The sequence below is a fragment of the Aedes aegypti genome, chromosome 3, assembly GCF_002204515.2.
Source record: "Aedes aegypti strain LVP_AGWG chromosome 3, AaegL5.0 Primary Assembly, whole genome shotgun sequence".
NCBI lineage: Eukaryota > Metazoa > Arthropoda > Insecta > Diptera > Culicidae > Aedes > Aedes aegypti.
Window position 1 is genome coordinate 176,206,509 of NC_035109.1, and position 22,056 is coordinate 176,228,564.

General features: G+C 41.4%; 1 protein-coding gene across 11 annotated transcripts in view; it reads right to left on the reverse strand.

Annotated features, from left to right (window-relative positions):
* The window catches only part of LOC5571586 (fasciclin-2), a 354,102-nt gene that overhangs the window by 127,381 nt on the left and 204,665 nt on the right, over positions 1 to 22,056 (reverse strand). For 7 of the 11 annotated variants that reach the window (XM_001659743.2, XM_021848460.1, XM_021848459.1 and 4 more), the window contains exon 1: positions 9,253 to 9,373. The exons of the other annotated variants lie outside the window; for them this stretch is intronic. In XM_001659743.2, coding sequence (XP_001659793.2) covers positions 9,253 to 9,358 — 106 coding nt within the window. In that variant the 5' untranslated portion in view covers positions 9,359 to 9,373. Of the gene's footprint in view, positions 1 to 9,252; positions 9,374 to 22,056 lie in introns of those variants that run through there. 11 annotated transcript variants of the gene reach the window in all.

Consider the following 22,056-nt stretch of genomic DNA (forward strand, 5'->3'; position numbering starts at 1 on the left):
TTTATACCACTATGGGTTCAAACAGCGCTCGTTAAAAGGCACTGTAAAACGCGTAAGCGTAAAGAGAGCCTATTGCTCATTACCAAAGCGGGTTAAGAATAACAGAATGTCCTGAAGATTCAGGCTTCTGAATTCAGTTTCACTTAATAAGTGTTTACCAAGTAATTGGAATCGCAGTTGCACAAAAACTGAACAGTTACATGTCAGATGATATGAAGATCCATAATAGGAATCACAACTATCACAAACAAATGAGTCAGCTCGCTGAATATTTGCCATGTGATAGTTGAGTCGGCAGTGGCCAGTCAACGCTCTGACCGAGAGACTGCAATTCTGCTTTGACAGGCTTGTTAAATACTTCGTCACCTTTGGAGATGGCTCAGCAATGAGCAATTTTGTTTGATGACTCGACTCCAAACTATTCCAATATTGCTTGTGCTGAGTTGCCGCCCAAGAATTGATCTGAAGCTTCACCCAGCACTTCAAAACCGGAATAGCTGGCTCAGGGCCAATGAAGTCATGCGATGCTCCATCGCGATCTAGCTCATCAGTCAATTCATGTCCAACGACGGAAGAATGGCCAGGTACCCATACAAGGTTAACAGAGTTGACTGAATTAAGTTCGTCAATTTGAGTTTGATGTGCGATAACAAGCTTCGAACTTGAGTTGGCCGAAGCAAGAGCTTTTATAGCAGCCTGATTACGTGCTGGTGAAGTGTTGATTGCCGTCCACACATAAAAGCAAATATTTTCGCCTGTACTCCACACATAAAAGCAACTATCGGTGCAGTGTCCACCAAGTGAGTGAAACTGGTTCGGCCTTAGCTCACGATAATATACACCGGCACCAGCTCTACCTTCAAGAAAGGAGCCATCAGTGCCGTTAGTTTAACATACTTAATTGTTTGATATACTTCTTTCTAAATAGCCAGACGTCCACCCTTCCCGTGAAGTGAATTGTATGGTAAATGTCCTGTAAGGAAAGTAACAAGCAATTGTGAGATCGCTTGGAGCAAGGACAATTTTGTCTCAATTCACCAAGAGCGGGCACAACGAAGTGTGTGTAGATCTACGATTCACTGGATTTTTCTCCAGTAGATCTAGTCCCATAAACGGTAAGAGCAAGAAAGTGCTTCTTGTTTAAGTTGCATATGTAGTGCCACAACGTCAAAAAGAGCCTAGAGCGCTGCCGTGCGAGTCGTAGATAACGCACCAGACATCGCCATCAAGCACATCCTTTGGAGATGGCCCAATTTGGATTGGATTATTCTCACTTCACCCTTTTGTCACCACACAAGATATCCATAAGCCAATAGTGGTCGAACAACTGTGTGAATTCATTTGATGTACTTGGGTTTGAGGCCCCAGGTTTTATCAAAGGTTCGCCGGATATGACCGAAGGCAATGCAAGCTTTCTTGACTCTGAAATCAATGTGAGGTACCCAGGAAAGTTTGGAATCTAGAATGACTCCGACGTATTTTACCTGATCAGCCACATTAATCACATCACAATCACAATCACATTAGTCACATCACATCAGAGCCAAAAAACGTAAAGGTCGAATTCCATCGCCTTTCCGTCCGTAAAAAGGACATTAGATGTTTTATACGGGTTAACCGATACCAACTCTCTATTACCTGAAGACCACTTTGCATCAGGTGGAATAGGGTGCTTATGCACATATCAACTATCAAAGCTAGATAGTCGTCGACAAATCCAAAGGTTGGAAAACCGCAATTATTGAGTTGTCTCAATAGCGTATCTGCTACGAAATTCCACAAAAGTGGTGATAAGACTTTCCCTTGAGGGCATCCACAAAGACTCGATTCTCGAATTGCTGCTTGACGCAATGTCGAGAAGAGATGTATGTTTTTGAGCATTTGATGAATCCAATTGGTAATCATTGTAGGTAGCCCCCCGAGCAACACACATGCTATAATTGTATATTATCAACTAATATATGACTAATTTTGGTCATATATCAGTTGATAATACACTATTATAACATGTGTGTTGTTGGGTCCATGGTTTCGTGCGGCTTCCAATATGGCATCGAAAGACAAGTTATCAAAGGCACCTTCAATATCCAAGAAAACACCCAAGCAGGATTGCTTCTAAGCGAATGCTTTCTCGATATCGTATATAACTTTGTGTAAAAGAGTCACAGTGAACTTTCCAGATTGGGAAGCATGTTGACCTGTCGGTGGTTAGACCTATCTGTCTACTACATAATGGATCGATGAAGACCGCAATTTAATGCGCGTCAGAATGTGAACTTCAGGACACATGAACACCGACACAATGCGGGTATCTCTCACTGGTCATTTGTGTCCAGCTGCTAGGCCTTGTAGCGGTTTGGATAACTTGTGCTCCCGACCTCCTACCCGATACCCGACCTCCTATTCTTACCTCCGCGTGGTGCCGAGTGGGGTAGTCCGGTAGAGATTGCTTGCAATCGATAATGGATGAGCGAACAAGAAAGGGGGAGTCTGAAGGCCTCGAGTGTGGGTGTCATGTCTTAGGCTCAACCCTGAGCACCGTGCTCGGGTCTTTATGGTGCCTTCGTTCTGGTGGATGTCGTATGGCTAGGTCGACTTACGATGACTGCATTCTATTGTGGGGTCTAGGAGTCTTCTGATGCGTCTACGTTCAGAAGCTACGGAGCGCTTCAAGGGGGGAAGGGGGCCCCTGGTCTTAATTAATTCCCGGTCAGTGTGATGAGGTGAGACGCTGACCTATGTTTTAGTCCTCAAGAATTACACTGGGGAAGGGACTCCAGCTGCTTCGGAACGAGTGAGCCTTTCCCGATTGCTACATATTTCATGACCATGAATAATTTGAGGGAGGGGACGCGGACCATGTCGAAACAATTCCGCGAAACCGAAGCGACCGTCCTATTGATGGAAAAGGCCGCAGATAGTATTGAGACGGCGTGGGATCACATCTCTGTAGCCACCACGGTTCAGCAAATTGCTGGGCCTACCGTGGAGGCATACACAGAGAGAGGTGGTTCACGCTATGTGGAAGTGAAGGATCCTAATGCGGTTGAGAAATTGCTGAAGGTGACGAAGCTTGTCGCCGGTGTTGAAGTGAATGTGTCTCAGCACCCAACCTTCAAAACATCGCGCTGCGTGATATCGAGCTTAGATATCAGCGGTGTTCCCGATGCAGTCCTCAAGGAACAAATGGCTTCACAAGGCGTTGTGGACGTTCAGAGGATTTGTAAGTGTCGTGGGAACGATAAGGTCGGAATAACTTCGGTGATACTGACCTGTGAGGGTACCAACTTTCCGGAAACGGTTAAGCAGGTACTGGCAAAAAGCGGAAAGCTGCTAAACCTTCTGCTAGGCCGTTAGTAATACGATTGGTAGGGAGATGGAAGAAGTAACACGCGCTGAAAAGTGCGTGGGCACGGAACCCTTTCCTGATGCCCATACACCTGCCGAATTATTGGAAAAGCAGCTCTTACAGCAACAAGTGGTAAGTCTAACTAACGAGATCGCCCTATTGAAGAACAAGTTTCAAGAGACGGTCTATAGGATCGAGAAGCACAGAAAGGCACTTATGGGGCAGTTTGCAAAAGCTGGTGCGGTGTACATTTCAGATTCTGAAAATGCACTGTTCTCGAAGGCGGCCGTACAGGAAAAAGCCGTAAAAAAGGACCTGGCACCGGTTCCATCCTTCAATTGGTGCCAGATTGCGAAAGCAAAGCTGCTACCGGATCTAATGTTACCGATGTCTAGTACTCCACGCGGGACTGGAAATGGAACATCACATGTATTGCTACAATGGAACGCACACAGGCTGCGATCGAGGTTATCCGAGATCGAGTTCATGGTTAAATTGCTGACACCTTGCGTCATGGCGCTCCAAGAGACCATGCTCAAGGTAGCTGATTTACCCCGGGGTTACCTCGGAGGTAAGTATAGGTGCTATAACAGGCCTCACAAAAATGCATATATATGGATTAGCTGTTAGTGAAGATATACCGCATAAGGTTGTTGAACTGGATACAGACTTAGAAGCCTGCGCGGTTACCATTCAATTTCCGATCGAACTAACCATGGTTAGCATTTACATCCCAAGTAACATTTTTAGTTTTTTCATTTACTACAAGCTGTTGTTACCACCATATCGTTAAAACTTATTTTAGAACTTATTAGTCTTAATAACCTTAATAAACCTTTGATAAAACTCCGTTAAGCCCGAAAAGGCCCACACTACAGGAGGTTGTTAAGACTATACCTTAAAACCGTTTCTAAACTTCTTAGTTTTGTACCGTATGAATACATCTACCCTTCTAGTATGCTATAAAACATTCATAAGAGCTATTGTATAGCCTTATTGAGCTCAACTGGCGGTATTAAATCTTTTACGATATCCTTATACACGGAATAAAACCAATGTTAAGAGCTTATGATTGTACAAACATCAACCAATAATTTGTTTATAAACCATAACCTTTTTTTTATTTTGAAACCATCATGATGTCTGCCGACTCATAATAATCAATTAAAATAATCATTTTTTGCGTGGCAGAAAATTTCCTTACGATCGCGTGAAATTCCTGCCAATAAAAAATTACTGGATTACGCCAATTACTGGAATGACATAAAATTTTTCGATTTACAGCAACGCGCCACAAATACGACATCATTATTGGTTATCCAATATTTTACTCCATACCATTTTTAGAATGATTTCATGCTCATCTCAATCATAAATTGAAATTTCCCACGCATATTGTAATTAGCAATCCGAAACGACGACAATAAAAATGGATTCCATCAAGATAAATCTTGTTGGTCTTGTCTGGGATGGTTTAAGATCAATTGGTGATTATTCCGAACAATATAATCATTCATAAACGCTTTTGATCTTAAGAACCCGTGCGCAAAACTCTCACTGGCTAAAATATTCCTAAATCAGAATATTTTTTCTGCACTTAGACAAATTGGTTTTTTGGGAGCCTTGTCTTAAACTTAATGCACTCAGGAAAGCTAGTGCTGTCAAAAAAGTAAACAAATCGGAAGATTCAATTTTGTGATGCAATTCATTTTAATTAAATTTGTGCCGTTATGTATCTAACTGTTTTATTGGAATAAATGTCATAATAAAGCTCGTCGTGCTTGATCGGTTGTACTGATGCAGAAAACGGTAAGTGATAAGTGTCTGAAAAATGAAAGCTTTTTTTGTGTAGCTCAGCTGTTGTGTGCAGCATAGTTGTCCCACTAGAACGGGAAGTTCAGGCAAGTATGGGAAAAGTATGCGATAGTCTGTTAATTCTTCGAGAGGAATATTTGTCATTTCTATGTTTGCGTTCTGATTAATTCGTGATTCACCACATGATTATCATTATCAACATAATGATATTGATAACCACACGAAGACTGCATTCCAATAACATGCATCAGACAGTTGAGATTTAAGAAGGCTTTAACATGACTTAGCATAGTCTTAGAAGTTTTACTTATGCCTTGACAAGACAAGCAAGATGAGGTTTTAAATATAGGTTTTAATAGACACTACACAGCTCCTTCAAAATACAATTTATTATCAACAAATGTGGCCAGCAAATAAGTTTTAACGGGAGCTCTTGTAGATATCTACAAAGCATTTAAAAGTGGGTTTTACCGAAAAAAACATTTGGCACTTTGCAATGCTTTATTAAATCTGTTAGGAATGAATACATCTCTAATAAAACCTCCATAAATAACATCTAAGATCAAAAAGCACTGAAATTGTTACTTGGGATGGCACCGAGGAATAAGGTTGGCAAAGAAAGCCGCGTCATCGGCAAACTGCAAGACTTAGTCGCGCAGTTGCCTGCTCCTTATGTGATACTGCCCAGACAACCAGAAGTCGCATAAAAATTTACGTAAAAAGTCGTTTACTTGTGCGAATTACATCACACCCGCATAACATGGTGAATGAAATCGTTTAATAGATGAATTTCCTCGCATAGAACGCTATTTTCTGAGTTCATCAGTGCATTTTGTTTCGTTCCGTATAAACGTACAAAGGAAGTCGAATCAATCCGTAGTAGCTGTCAAATCAACTTTGTTATCATAAATTATGTCGTATAAGGATACAGAGTAATTCGTAATAAAATCTGTACACTCGCATTGCATGTCAATTTACATCATATAAATTATGCACATATATCGCATCCACTTTTGTACGCATGAGGCCTTTTAACGACATCTTATACGGAATCTTGGCACAAATAAGCATCGTATAATGCAAAAGGTGATTTCGTTATATGTACATTCTAGTTGTCTGGGTGGGCGACATGAACGCTCACACCCCTCTTGGGGATTACATAAGCTTGACTTTAGAGGAGAGCGCTTGTATCAGTTACTCGACACGCTAGGGTGCTCGGTACTGAATGATGGAAGACCGACTAGGATCGATCCTACCACTGGGGTTGAGTCGTCGATCTTCCCATAGCCTCGTGGGATGCAACCAACCAGTTTATTTGTAAAGTAGACGATGATTTACACGGTAGTGACCACTTCCCTGTCTTAATGTCGCAAGCCGTAGACCCCGTGTCTACTGTGACGAGGCTTAGGTGGAGTATTGAGAAGGCAGACTGGGAGGGGTTCTGCAAAGATATCTGTCGCCAACTCTCTGATGGTCACAAGGTGCTTACCCCCACCAAATGGTGTGCACTGATACGTGAGGCCGCACATCGCAACATCCCAAAGGCAGGCGGTAGGGGCGGTCGCAAGATCGTTCCTTGGTGGATTACCGATGTATACAAAGCAATCAAAAGCCGACGAAAGTCGCTGAAAGCGCTACGTAGACTGGCACTAGACGATCCTTTGAGGGCTAGCAAGCAGAAAGAATTTCAGCGTGCTCGTGCGAGGTCCAGAAAGGTGATCAACGATGCCAAAAATGACACATGGACCGAATTTACGGCAGATATATCGGGATCCAGTAGCTCCAGCGAGCTATGGAGGAAGGTGAAAGCCGTCAGTGGTAAGAGGATACATGTGCAAAAAGTGATCAGGGTAGATGCAGATAATGTTGGATGCCTTTGCTGACCAATTCGCCAAGGTGTCAGTGAACAGCAATTTCAGTGATGCCTTCCTGCGGGCCAAGTCGATAGCCGAAGCGGAGTTTAGGTACTCTGACGAAAGTCGCCGTAGTCTTGAATAAGACTATAATAGAGATTTCGACTTGAACGAGCTCGAATGGGCCCTCAGTCGCGGCGCTGGAAAGGCTGCGGTCCTGACGATATAGGTTATCCTATCCTAAGGAAGCTACCTATTATCGGCCAGTTGTCTCTTTTGGATACTATGAAGCAGGTATGGCGTCCCGGTGTCATTTATGCGGAGTGGAAAGACGGGTTAGTTATTCCTATCCCCAAATCAGGGAAGGATAAGACGCTGACAGAGGGATATAGACCGATCATGTTGCTTAGTTACATGGGTAAAATATTCGAACGTATGGTTAATCAACGCCTGTCAACGGAGTTAGAGAGGCATGAACGGATACACCCACAGCAACACGCATTTAGATGCGGCTACGGGTCAGAGACGTTTTTCTCAGAGATCGATCGTTTATTGGACAGGGCCTCGTCGGACGATTTGCATGTAGATGTAGTCTTCCTTGATTTGTTCAAGGCCTACGATATGACATGGAGGCTTCCGTTCTTAGATACACTTAAGGTGAAACAGTTTGTAATCTCACTTCTAAGATTGCGCTTAATCTTCACTAATCTTAAACTAGGCACTTATCTCGCAAAGAAAGCATCCAATAACAGTGCACTTTTTATTTTTGCTTTGTGCACTAGCAGAAAGCTTAAAATAAGAAGATCAGGAACGTTTTTCTATAATTTTTCCAGTTTAGTGCTTTTGAAAACGCGAGTAGAGTCACAAGTCGGCCATTGTTCCAGCCATCTTTGGATTCCAAGATGTTTTACCTTAAGAAATAGAACTGCCAGTCGTGCGACCAGATGTTAGATGTTAATCTTCTCTTGGTGGAGTGCCCGCTCCGGGCTCAAATTAGGGCAGAGTGTGGCGTGTACGGGAAAGCTATTCAATGATCGCAGCACAGAAGCGTCAGTGATTAAGCTCATCAGAGCTCTGGGTTACTACGACGCTATTTGAGGTCAGTTCCATGCTGCTGTTGCCGTAGCCACTACCCAAACTAGGCAGTATTAGGCTTTTTAATCTCAGCACGAAAATGACCAGCAACGAAAAAATCAGATCGGTATCTATTGAATGTCGCCAAAGGCGAAATAGCACAGAATACACTGTGTAAAACGCATAATACAAATCTGTATAGGTGATAATTAAAAATAAATAACAACTGAAGAAGGACAGCCGATTATCTCAGCGAAACACAAGGTCACCTGCATCCTTGCTCCAGGTAGCACAGAAAGGGTTCAATACTGTAGAGTACCTGGTACCCCACAGGCTCCGTTTGCGATTAGGTTTCTTTAGATCCCCCTATCCATTCATTCCTAGGTACGGTACGCATCACACCATGAATATATACTTAAGGACATAGTTACTTAAGTACCAAAATGGCCTCTAATATGGTACCATACTTCCCCTTCACTTTCCGCTCGAACACTTCTCACAGTGTTTTCGAGAGCGATCACAAAAAATGATTATTTGGAGTAACTAACCTTATCGTAGAGGGTTGGTTTTTTAACTGAAGGCATTCCATAATATCTTTTTCACAGTTTATCAGTTTTTGAATGCAAACACCAAACACGTAGTTATTGCTGTGAATTGTGTTGTAAAATATCACTCACTACCGAATCACTTCTTCTTCACGCACCGTGTTGTTGTTTGCTGGCTTTTTTGTGCCCGTTTTAAAACGCACTTTTAATGGTATTTCTACTCACCGTAGCAACTCAAAAATGTGATGCGATACTTGAAACACTAAATTCTTCACGCGCCGTGCTACTGGGAGCAAAAAAAAATCAGCCAAATTTAGGTGTTTTAAGACAAATTGTCTAAAATTCAGGACTAGATAGCTATTTAACAAGACCAAGCTGATGGTCATGGGTTTGAACCTCACAGGTTGAGGGTTTTTGGGTTGGAAACTTTCTCAAATTCTTAGGGAAAGAGGAAATTTGTGCTTATTACACGATACACAAAGGGAAAGAAAGCTCTCAGTTAATAACTGTAACAGTTGCTTATTAGAACCTCTGTCTAATTACAGCCTCTGTCTCAGTTGGTATGTAACGCCACAGAGAAAAAGATATCTTGTAAGTTAAGTAGCTCGCCAAGTACCTTCATCATTAATATCGCTTTCCACTTCCTCCACGTTCCAAGTGGTAGCTCTGGAATCTGTCCCATAATAAAGCTCCCAGCCAAAGCTACAAACAAAAAACGGCATCCTGACTACTAAACAACAATGAATCATAACGATACCGCCAAGGATAATCATCCCGGTCGAGATTGATCCTATCGTTGTCTGTGTGTATGTTCTTGAAGATTTCTTCGCTTCTTTTGTGTTTTTTTTTTGCGTGGGAGGCGCAAGTATAGGAAAATGGACTCTTCGTCGTGACATAGTTATCTTGTGAAACGGAGGACTTTCTGCTTCAACGAGTTTCAATACCAATGTCAAGGGTCCATTGTACGTCATTCTCGGTGCTGTCCAAGCGTACGCGTGACGTTATGCTGCTGAGGATGATATTTTCGTGTGACTATATAGGTTAGGTATTCAATTGAAACTGTTAAAATTTGAGACAATCATTTGACAATGGCTCATTTCACCTGTGTTTTCCAGAGAATTGATGCTTATCGTCAGTGAATAGCATACCTGAAAATAAAAGAAAAAGAAATTATGAATACGCTTATGAAATTTTTTTATCAGCGGTTCGTGCTTCAAGCATGAAATTCTGCCATAATAAATAATAATAATGAATCTTCAAACTTTTCTAGTCGTAAGGTTTTGATGTAACATTTGGTTTTGTATCGCATCTTCTTTCCAAAAACGACAGATTTAAATCATGGACGATAGTAAAAATTCAGTCGTCTAAGATTTAAACCTGTCGTTTTTGGAAAAGAAAAACGACACAAAACCAAATGTATTTTTTAATACATTAAAACCTGATTACGGCTAGAACTTTTTAAACTCAATCTATCATTGCTCTAGCTTAAGATGACTTGAATAATTTCTTAACATGTCAAATGTACTGGCTCAGCAATCTGGCCATGTACACGTCGCAATTCCGTAGTTCACGAGCTTAGGAGCCCAACAAGCGCGAAATTCTTAAATAAACTTGTAAAGTCGCTACAACTCTCAGCCTATCTCTGAAGTCTGGAAGAAACCCTTCCCGAGCAGAAGAAAATAACTACTGGATACCAAATTGAGCTATTCCATACCAGATAATTTCCAATACTTACAACCTGAATGAGGAATGAATGAGCCCTGTATAAGAGGTAAAATACCTCAAATAATACCTTCTGCAAATACTACAAATACCAAGCTGATAATTAGATCAGGCATTGCAATACCTAAATAATACTTGATGGATTTTCATATAAAAGTGAAATTTTTCAATAATAGTTCAATACCTCCAACAGTCCTCAATAGCTATCGAATACCAAAAGAAGTATTTTTAATTGTTTTGAACATTTTTTTTTCAAATACCATTATAATACCAAAATGAGGTATTGACAACTGAACAATACCTAATTGAGGTATGATACCAAAATATGGTATGCATAAGTTATTGCCGAGTTATTCTTTCCTCCTCGGGTTACAACGCCCTTGGTTATGAATCTGCTGGCAATACATATGAAATTTATAAAAATATCCATGTCAACATGTTGAACGAAGTCAATAACTCACAGAAGACATTACCGGCCAGATTGATACCCATCTTTGATGGTTTCTTTTTCTTCAAAGCGTCAATAACTCATAGGTCAGTGATTTACAGCAGCACATAGTACAAATCGTTCTTTGTGTCTGCTACCACGCACCGCCAGTCTACATTAATTTTTGTTATGCTTTCTTCCCCATAACCTTCCCTATGCTAGAGCATAAATGCAGCCGCCACTTACTCACGTGCCCATAATCTACGCCTCAAACATAATTTTCTCTTGTTTTGAGGGACCTCACTTTCGCCGCCGAATAAATGAATTTTCATTTTTATGCTTTGTTGTTGTTGTTGATGCTCCTGTACTCCGGAGATAAATGAGACATTAGTAGCTCTAGGGCTGGAGGGTTTTCCCCCTCCTCTCTCCGCTTGGTTGCAGTCATCAGACCCTCGAGCATCATCCAGAAGCAGACACGAAACCGTATAAACGCAGAGCCCAGAGGATGATAGCCAGTGCCGCCTCCACTTGAGCGCGAGATGTCGGATATGGCCGCTACTTGTGGACGTCGATTTGGGGAGCGGCGATGAAACAAAAGAATTTCATTTTCCATGTCTCAAGTATCAGTAATTGTAGCCGAAATGCTAATAATAGAAGCGAAAGTACGTACATTTTACCAAGGGAAGAAAGATGGGGCGCTTGAAAAGAAAACACTATCATTATCCGCACTCTGTGGAATGGGAGGAGAAGATGAGTGGACTTTTTGGCGAAAGGATTGCTTCTGGCATCAGAACTAGGGGGAGATAGATTTCGGTGTTAATTGATGTGTCCGGATCAGGGGGGATTTTTTTCTAAGTGCACTCTCATACTGGACATGATGGATGGTTCATGCTTTGTAACTGTAGACTGCGTTAGATGGGACGTTGGAGATTACAATAATTGGACGATCATTGTCATTTCCATAGTATGATTTTGCTCAAGCAAATTAATATTATTTTTTAGATTAAGAGTGTTTTTGACTCATTTTGTGTTGATATCCTATCAGACAAACTTTACGCAAGTGGCCTTTCGTCAACTTTGCAAAATTGTTTGTAAAATTTGTTGTTAGAGAAGCATATAACTTCTATATTCTATATTCTAAGTATATTCATCGATCTGAAGAGATCCATCGTAAACACGCAGAATGACGTGACATTTCTGAATAAATGTCTGATAAAAAGCTAATACCCGTTAGCCATAGAATTAAGATGGGCCCCCATATTCCACAACATATTGCGAGGACAGCAGAGAAAGAGTAGGGAAAATGGTCCAAGACGTAGGTAAAATGGCTCACCTCATTAAATCATTCCTAGAACGTTTCATTTTGTATTCTTTGACAAACGATGTAAAAATATGTTTACCCAAGAATTGCCGCCATAACCCTTGGACCTAAACTCATAGATTTTTCTTTTATTTTTCGATTAAATTGAACATTTTCCACTTTTTTGCCTATAGGGTAAAAGCACCGGTTTTGGCCAGCCTAAGAGAAAATGTCAATAAAAAATAAATGGGAAGCCGTATTTATACTACAAATATGTCAAATGCAAGCTTTCAATCCATATTATGTGAGTAAAATATCAAAACTGAGCTACGACCATTTTTTCGCTTTGAAAATCCCGTTGGTCAATATAGGCCATCGGAACCAGTTTCGGCCAGAGATTTATCTTCGGTTCCTGAATTGGCCAATCGCATTGATTTCTCATGAGAGTGGCCAAATTAGGAGTGCCCTGGCCAAATTAGGTGTATGGGAGTTAAAATTATAAGGAAAACGAGTTGTTTTTCTTATTTTTTGAGTCAATTTGGACGAGTAAATGAATGTAGCTCTATCATGTGAATGTGATCTACTGAACACAAAAGGTTTCATGCTGATTGGCTATGTAAAACGGTGTATAATCTCCTATGGCTACAAGGGGCGTATGGTCAAAACCGGAGCTTCTACCCTATATTAAGGTTTTCCGATGATTTCATTAAGGAATAAGGGTTTCCTCCATACCACAGAGCAAACTTATGGAGAAACTTGGTTACTAACTACTAGTTATCCTTACCAGGCTTGGGAACTGTGACCACAATTTACCACAGTTCATCGATTCTGCCAGTCAACCAAAACACAAAGCAGCAGCAGCATCAATACCATCAGGCGTTGCGCTGCCAACGGTTCACATACTGCTTGATTGTTTTCAGGCAGCCATCTCGAGGTGAATGATTGAAGAAAATGTAAAATAATTCAATCGCTAATATTTCGCATGTGTTTTTAACAAATTGAAATCTATTAGCGCTAATAGCAATGTGGTACACCACAAGCAAGAGCACAATCATTCCGTTGCGACACATATAAACAAGTTCAATTTCATGCTGCCTTTATCGAGCAAAAATGCAAAACCCCGAAAACAGTAAAAATGGTGTCACCACTGTGCTCGAGTCATTTCGCATTCGGGTTTGAAAAAAAGTTGGGTAGAAGAAGATTACAGTTTTGAAGAGCCGTGACATTTTTTTTTGTTTTGAACAATCATGGTTTGTTTTGGATTTCGATGGTCGTTGGGTTTCCATTTGGTCATTTTGAACAACTCCCATTGTATAACCAACTTTTCTACACGATTTAAACCCGTAAAAACATTAAATTTGGGAAATGTTTTCGTGATGGTAGCTAGCAAATATTGTGAAGTTACTGTTAGGACTTCGAATGGCGTTAAAATGTGGATCTCATTAGGAGAAAACGACACAAATCCTTAAAGTGGCATTTTAAACCATTTGAAATTGGTTCAGGAATATCCGGAAGGATTCCCGTTATTCCTGACCAAGGTTAAAAGAGCGGAAGAGTGCGAAGCCGACAGGAAGAACAAGCTACATCGGAAAAAAATAGCCACCATGCGATCCAAGGCGACGGAAGGTAACCGCGTTCCTACTCCGATTGTAGAACCCATCGAAGTTTTCTTAGTTAACCGTTCGACGCAGCAGTTCACAGTAGAACAATTGACAACCTCAACAAAGGGTTTGGATGTGACTACTAAGCCTGACGTGGAGAAAATCATCGGAAACAACGATTACCCAAACCGTACCAATAAAGAACCAGAACACAACTAAGAACATCGTAGCAAAGACTATTACAACAGGACAACGCAGCAGGGCAGACAAGGACGAGACGAGGATCGTGAAAGATCTTAAGGATAAACCAGTGTTCTACATCAAGGCGGATAAAGGCAACGCCTTCGTCATCCTGGACAAGGTATCAGGTATCAGAAGGCCGGCTCCAAAGGCTCGTTCCCCACCAGTTGAGAGATTTGTGCCATCGCCATATTTGAGCATATTTCATCATCTACCCGATGGGAGAGGAAAGGGAAGGGAAAGATGGGAGGAAATAGGAATGGGGTCCCTTGAAGAGGGAAGATCACATAAATGCTCGCATTCTGCTTTGACAGATTTGTTAAATACTTCGCCACCTTTGGAGATGGCTCAGTAATGTACAATTTTGTTTGACGACACGACTCTAAACTATTCCAATATTGCTTGTGCTGAGTTGCCGCCCAAGAGTTATCTGAAGCTTCACCCAGCACTTCGAAATTGGAATAGCCGGCTCAGGGGCCAGGGCCAATGAAGTCATGCGATGCTCCATCGCGAGCTAGCTCATCAGCCAATTCATTTCCAGCGATGGAAGAATGGCCAGGTACCCATACAAGGTTTTCAGAGTTGACTGAATTCAGTTCCTCAATTTGAGTTCGACATGCGATAACAAGCTTCGACCTTGAGTTGGCCGAAGCAAGAGCTTTTATAGCAGCCTGACTATCTGAACAGAAGTATATGACTTTAGACGGATTCCATGTCAAATCGGTCAGTCACAGAACTCGACCATCTTCGATTTGAATTAAATTTTGCAGATGTTTTTGATATGGCAGAATAAGTGTTTTCCATAGAAAAATTGATCATTTTGACTCAAGTGTAACTTTTGAAAATGGCCTATAAATTATTGCATGCAACTTAATTGAAAAATTCAAATTCCGAAACGGTTGATTTTAGAGAAAAATGTTCTATGAAGAAGTTGTAGTGAACCGTTTGAACTATAAGAAAAAAAATATACACTGAAAAAATATTTTATTTATTTTCATAGAAAAATAAAAAATAAAACTTGAATTTTATATTACACAAAAACCCCATCCCAAGTAACAATTTCAGAGCTTTTTGATCTTAGATGTCATTTATGGAGGTTTTATTAGAGATGTATTCATTCCTAACAGATTTAATAAAGCATTGCAAAGTGCCAAACGTTCTTTTCGGTAAAACCCACTTTAAAATGCTTTGTAGATATCTACAAGAGCTCCCGTTAAAACTTATTTGCTGGCCACATTTTTTGATAATAAATTGTATTTTGAAGGAGCTGTGTAGTGTCTATTAAAACCTGTACTTAAAACCTCATCTTGCTTGTCTTGTCAAGGCATAAGTAAAACTTCTAAGACTACGCTAAGTCATGTTAAAGCCTTCTTAAATGCATGTTATTGGAATGCAGTCTGCGTGTGGTTATCAATATCATTATGTTGATAATGATAATTACGTAGTGAATTATGTATATATCAGAACGCAAACATAGAAATGACAAATATGCCTCTCGAAGAATTAACAGACTATCGCATATTTTTCCCATACTTGCCTGAACTTCCCGTTCTAGTGGGACAACTATGCTGGACACAACAGCTGAGCTACACGAAAAAAGCTTTCACGACTATCGAGCACGATTTTTATTTTTTTCGGCTCATTCTGGATGGAATTCATCTTTACCCATTACGCGCTGTTGAAGTGCTGATTGCACTCCACACATAAGAGCAAATATTTATATAGCCTGAAAAACGGTACAGTTTCTACCAAGTGAGTAAAACTGATTCAGCCTTAGCTCACGAGAATATACTCCTGCACCAGCTCTACCTTCAAGAAGGGAGCCATCAGTGTAACATACTATATTGTTTGATATACTTCTTTCCAAATAGCCAGACGTCCACTCTTCCCGTGAAGTGAATTGTGTGGTAAATGTCCTGTAAGGAAAGTGACAAGCAATTGTGAGATCACTTGGAGCAAGGACAATTTGGTCCCAATTCACTAAAAGTGGAAACAACGAAGTGTGTGTAGATCTACGATTTTTTCTCCAGTAGATCCAGTACCCATAAACGGTAAGAGCAAGAAGTTGCTTCTTGTTTAAGATATATGTGTAGTGGCACAACGTCGAAAAGGGCCTCGAGCGCTGCTGTGGGAGTTGTAGAGAACGCACCAGACATCGCCATCAAGCACATCCTTTGGAGATGGTCCAATTTTGATTGGATTGTTCTCACTTCGCCCTTTTGCCACCACACAAGACATCCATATGCCAATATTGGTCGAACAACTGTTGTGTAAATCCATTTGGCGGCATCCATTTATTACGTAACGCTAAAATTTGAAATTTTTGACTCCCTCCCCCCCCTCCGTAACGCTTTTTGTATGGAAATTTTTAAAATTTTGTATGAGTCGTAACGCTCGAGTCTACCCCCTCCCCCCTTCGAGCGTTACGTAATTTGTGGATGCCGCCTTTGATATATTTGGGTATTAGGCCCCAAGTTTTACCAAAGGTTCGCCGGAATTGACCGAAGGCCATGCAAGCTTTTTTGACTCTAAAATCAATGTGAGGTGTCCATGAAAGTTTGGAATCTAGAATGACTCCGACATACTTTACTAATTCAGTCACATTAATCTCAGTGCCAAAAAGACGTAAAGGTAGAATTCCATCGCGGTTTCGTCTTTCCGTAAAAAGAACAATAGATGTTTTATTCGGGTTAACCGAAAGGCCATATTGGCGACACCTACTCTCGACTACCTGAAGAGCACTTTGCATCAGGTCGAATAGGGTGCTTATGCACATACCAACTATCAGAGCTAGATAGTCGTCGGCAAATCCATAAGTTGGAAAACCGTAATTTTTGAGTTGCCTCAATAGCGTATCTGCTACAAGATTCCACAAAAGTGGTGATAAGACTCCCCCTTGAGGGCATCCGCAAACACTCAATTTTCGAATCGCTGCTTGACGCAATGTCGAGAAGAGATGTTGGTTTTTGAGCATTTGAAGAATGCAATTGGTAATCATTGTAGGTAGCCCATGGTTTCGTGCGGCTTCCAATATGGCATCGAAAGACACGTTATCAAAGGCACTCTCAATATCCAAGAAAACACCCAAGCAAGATTGCTTCTGAGCGAATGCTTTCTCGATATCGTTTACAACTTTGTGTAAAAGAGTCACAGTGGACTTTCCAGATTGGTAAGCATGTTGATTCACATGAAGAGGCATGTTTGCCAAATAAACATCACGGATTTTTGATGATCGATAATGCGTTCCAGACATTTCAGAAGAAAAGAGGTCAGACTGATTGGTCTAAAACTCTTCGCTTCTTCATACGACGCACGTCCTCCTTTCGGGATAAACCAGGAGGGGTATACGTAACGAGGTGCGCCTACCGTTCATGTTTTGTGGGTGTATTCGTTTGGCTCACAACGCTGCAAGGCATCCCGCTGTTTGAGTGTTGAAATGCATCAGCATTTGCTGCCTGGCATGGCCCGCGTTTTCGACCTGTGCTATTTGGGCCGGCCCGCCCGGGAGATGATTGTTAGGCGAGCTTTGTTTGTAGTTGACAGCCGTACACCCACCCTGGGATAAACTTTACAGTAATATCACGCCAGGATCTGGGAATGTACCCGGTAGCAAAACTGCTTACAAGTAGCTTTTTCAAAACATGTTTGATAAACTCAAATCCCTTTTGGAGCAGAACAGGATAAATCCCATCCGCTCCTGGAGATTTGAAAGATGCAAAACTATTAAGTGCCCATTGAATCGATTCAGTAGTTACGATACTGCGAGCCGAGGCCAGAGACTCGTAACTACATGAAAAGACATTTGGTTCATCCGTAGATGCTATGTCCACACATCCGGGGAAGTGTGTTTTGAATAAACATTCTAAAACTTCTTCATCGGAAGAAGTAAAGTCACCATTAGGTAAGCGAATTTCGTTAACTTGGAAATCCTTAGATTTTGCAAGGATTTTGTTCAACCGACTGACTTCACTCAAACTGGAAACATTTGTACAAAGGTTTTTCCAGCCGTTCAGCAGAACGAAGAGCCTTCTTGTAAGCCTTGCGAGCCGACTTGAACGACTCTGATCCAGCTGAACGGCGTCTGTTCCAACTCCTTCTACATTGTTTCCTGAGTCTAGTCAGATCGGAATTCCACCATGGGGTCCCTCTTCTAGTCTTTACACACCGCAGAGGACATGCTTCTTCAAAAGCTTCCATAATGAAAGGATGTTGTAGTATCAACGGCATCATCCAGATCACTTGGATTTTCAATGGACGGTGAATATCCATGAAATTTGGTCGCAATCAATTCAATATAGAGTTCCCAGTTTGTTGACCGGGGATTCCTAAAACGCAAAGTCTGCGCAGTTACATTTGAATGTTCAAAAAAGATGTAGCGATGATCTTAGTTCAACACCCCAGAAAACAAAAAGATAGATCAATTTGGGATGCCAAAGAGACAGTTGGTTCGATCTCACTTAATTCCAGGCTATTGAAGGGGCCTGACTTGCTGACACTAATAGTCGCTGTGCTTAGTTCTTTCCGTCAATTTCTGGTGGCTGTGTGTAGAGACATCAGGAAGATTTTCCACCAAATCAAAATCAGGGAACAAGACCGCCTCACCCATTGTTTTCTGTGGCGTGACAGGCCGTCCGACGATATCCAAATATTTGTTATGGATGTGGCAACGTTTGGATCCACGTGTTCGTCCGTATCAGCCAAATTTGTGAAGAACGTGAATTCTGAAGAGCTATCCGATCCATATCCACGAGCGGCGAATGCTATCACAAAACATCATTATGTGGACGATTATTTTGATAGCTTTAACACCGCTATCGCATGAAAGCACACAATAGTATCTTGTCCGAAAGAACTTGAAACTATTGAGAACCAGAGCTATGGGTCCATAGTTCTGATAAAGGTGGATGGTTGTGATGGCTATGACCGTGGTCATCATGAAAAAACAAACGGACAACGTGTTAGCACCAAGGAGGCAGCCCCTCTAGCACGATGTAGGTAGCGCAACACTGGTCAGGTTGCCTATCTCAGACTCTTCACCAACAAAGAAAGACAAAACTAGAGCAAATGGATTGATTTTACGGCAACAGACCCGGCAACGAATAAAGGACAACAATTAGAAAGTTGGATCTTGGAACGTGAGAACTTTGAATGAACCCGCGCGTGTTGGGCTCGTGATCTGCGGAATGTCGGCGTGAACGTGCCAGCTATCCAGGAAATACGCTGGCCGAGAACCGGAGAACGTGAATTCCGAGCGGTGGACCCCATCGCCAACGCTTCATTCAAGTACCACGTCTACTACAGCGGTGGCGACAGAGCAGAACGTGGAGTTGGCTTCATAGTGATTGGGAAGCAGATGAAGCGAATTATTCGGTGGAAATCAGTAAGTGACCGAATCTGTGTGTTGAGAATAAAGCGCAAGTTTTTCAACTACAGCCTGATCAGCATATATGCGCCAACAAACGATAAGCTCGATGACATGAAGGATAAGTTCTATGAGAGCTTGAATAAGGCCTACGGAGAGTGCCCAAAACAAAATGTCAAGATAAACATCGGCGACGCAAATGCGCAGATTGGGAAAGAAGATTTTTTACGACCCGCCATTGGAACGGAAAGCCTCAATTCCGTTACCAATGATAATGGCCTGCGGCTAGTAACCTTCGCTGCTGCTAGAGGGATGGCAATCAGCAGTACATACTTCGCAAAAAAGAATATCCGCACAACTGCCGACACCCGAGTGGTGATGTCTGCTCCCAAATAGACCATGTGCTGGTTGATGGGCGACATTTCTCAGATGTCATGAATGTCAGGACCTTCCGAGGCCCTAATATCGACTCGGATCATTATCTCGATGTAGCTAAAATTCGGGCACGGTTATCCAGCGTCACGAGTTCTAGAACAAACAGAACGCAGCGCTTCAATGTACAACGTTTATCGACTGATGGGGTAGCTGCACAGTACCGCCAGCAGCTAGACGAGCAGTTGGGGAGAATTAACGTTGCTGGAGATGTTGACAGCCTGTGGGACCTTATCCACGAAGCTGTGACAACAACGGCGCGGGAAGTGATTGGCACTGGTCAACAATGAAGACGAAACGACTGGTTAGATTAAGAGTGCCAGAGGGTGACAGACATGAAGAATGTCGCCAGAAGCCGTATGCTTTTGGCCGGTACCCGACAGAACAGAGAGCGGTACAGGGCAGCGAGAGCCGAAGAAAAGCGAATCCACCGCAGAAAGATAAGGCAGCACGAAGAAAGTTTGGTAGCTGCAGCTCAAGAAAGCATGAATCGGAATGATATGCGGAGATTCTATGCAATGGTCAATGGTGCACGGCACAATACCGTACCAGTGCTCACCATGTGCAATGATAGAGAAGGGAATTTGCTAACCGATAGAACGACGGTGGCTGCAAGGTGGAAGGAGCACTTTCAGCAATTATTGAACGGTGAAAATGGAAATGTAGCGAGGAACAGGATGAACATTGATAATGTCGATCAAGCTGTGGACCCACTTGCCATAGGAAAGGTTAAAAAAGCTATCAGCGAGCTGAAGAACTGTAAGGCTGCTGGGAAGGAAGAGATCCCGGTCGAGCTTCTCTAGCACGGAAGTCAGCAGCTTTATCAGTCGATGCACCGAGTACTTCTGAAGGAATGGGAGATCGAAGAATCGCCCACCGGCTGGTTGGATGGCCTCATACGCCCAATCTACAAGAGAAGGCACAGACTGGAATGTGCCAATTACAGAGGAATTACCCTGCTGAATTCGACGTACAAAATTCTGACGCGCATCCTGTTTAACAGGCTGAGACCGCTCGAGGAGTCCTCGGTAATGAATGCAATGTTTGGAATGATACTGATAAAGAATTTAAAGAAATTCAGAGCGCTGTTGGGTTCTCTAGACTAGTGCTCTTGAAAATTCGAGGCGTTGCAAAAGTGTTAGAGAAGATGGAACAGGTATTGGAAAATGCATGACAGAGGAAGGAGGGGGAATAAAAATACTGAAAAGCGATGAACGTCATTTATGAGTGAAATGAATGAAAAAACCGAATTCAGTACTATACCATTTAATTCCACTACAGTTTGTATCCTTTGACAGATACGCGTATATCGACTTTAACTGTAAGGCCGTCTTCAGTGTCGTGTACTAGACTCGATTTGAAGAAAACCATCGTATGCACACATTTTATATTAAAAACTAGGTATAAACGTATTTCCTTATCCATTATTTTTAACATCAAATTTATGAGCTGAATGCTTGAATGATGAATGCTCATAAATTTGAAGTTTTTTAAAAAAATGGGTAGGGAATTACGTTGAGGTTGAGGAATTACTTTGAGGTCGAAATACGCGTATCTGTCAAAGGATACAAACTCTAGTGGAATTAAATGGTATAGTACTAAATTCGGCTTTTTCATCTACTTATAGGTATTCTACTAAACAGCTCGAAGATTTATTGTCATTTATGTATTTCCTATCCTATGGCATCCAAATATACAAATGTAATGTCAAAAAATGTCACATGAAACCATTCGGCATTCTTGATATAGGCAATTTACTGTATTTATAATATACCGTGAAGGCCCCATACTCTGCGCATTTAAGGCTTTTCAAATTTCAAACAGCTATAATTAATTGAAAACAAAACACTATAGTCTGAAATTTTGGGAGCAAATACTTATTGATCTTATGTATAAGGAAAAAATATGAAAGCTTCACTAAGTGATGATTTTTATTGCAAATTTTTAATTTTTCTCAAGGGTGTCCGTGTTCCTAATTCTGCGCACTCATTTTTGCAATGCTCCTTATTCTGCGCATTTAGGTTCCTAACTCTGCGCACTCGATAAATTCTATATAACAGTTAAAGTATTTTACTAAAAGCATTACTAGCAGTTAAACTCTGAATTAATCTTCATTTTCTTACTTTAAACGGCTTTACGTCCCTAATGGAGCGTAGAATGTCTCTAACATAGAAGTTTACTAAATGAAGTGAATTTTATCTATAATTCAATCCATGATAATTACTATTAATGAATGCCATTAAATGCAACTTTCAAAATAATCGAACATGTAATTAACTTAGTTTTCTAAACTCTAAACCAACATACAAAAAGGGTACAAACTACGTCATTTTTTT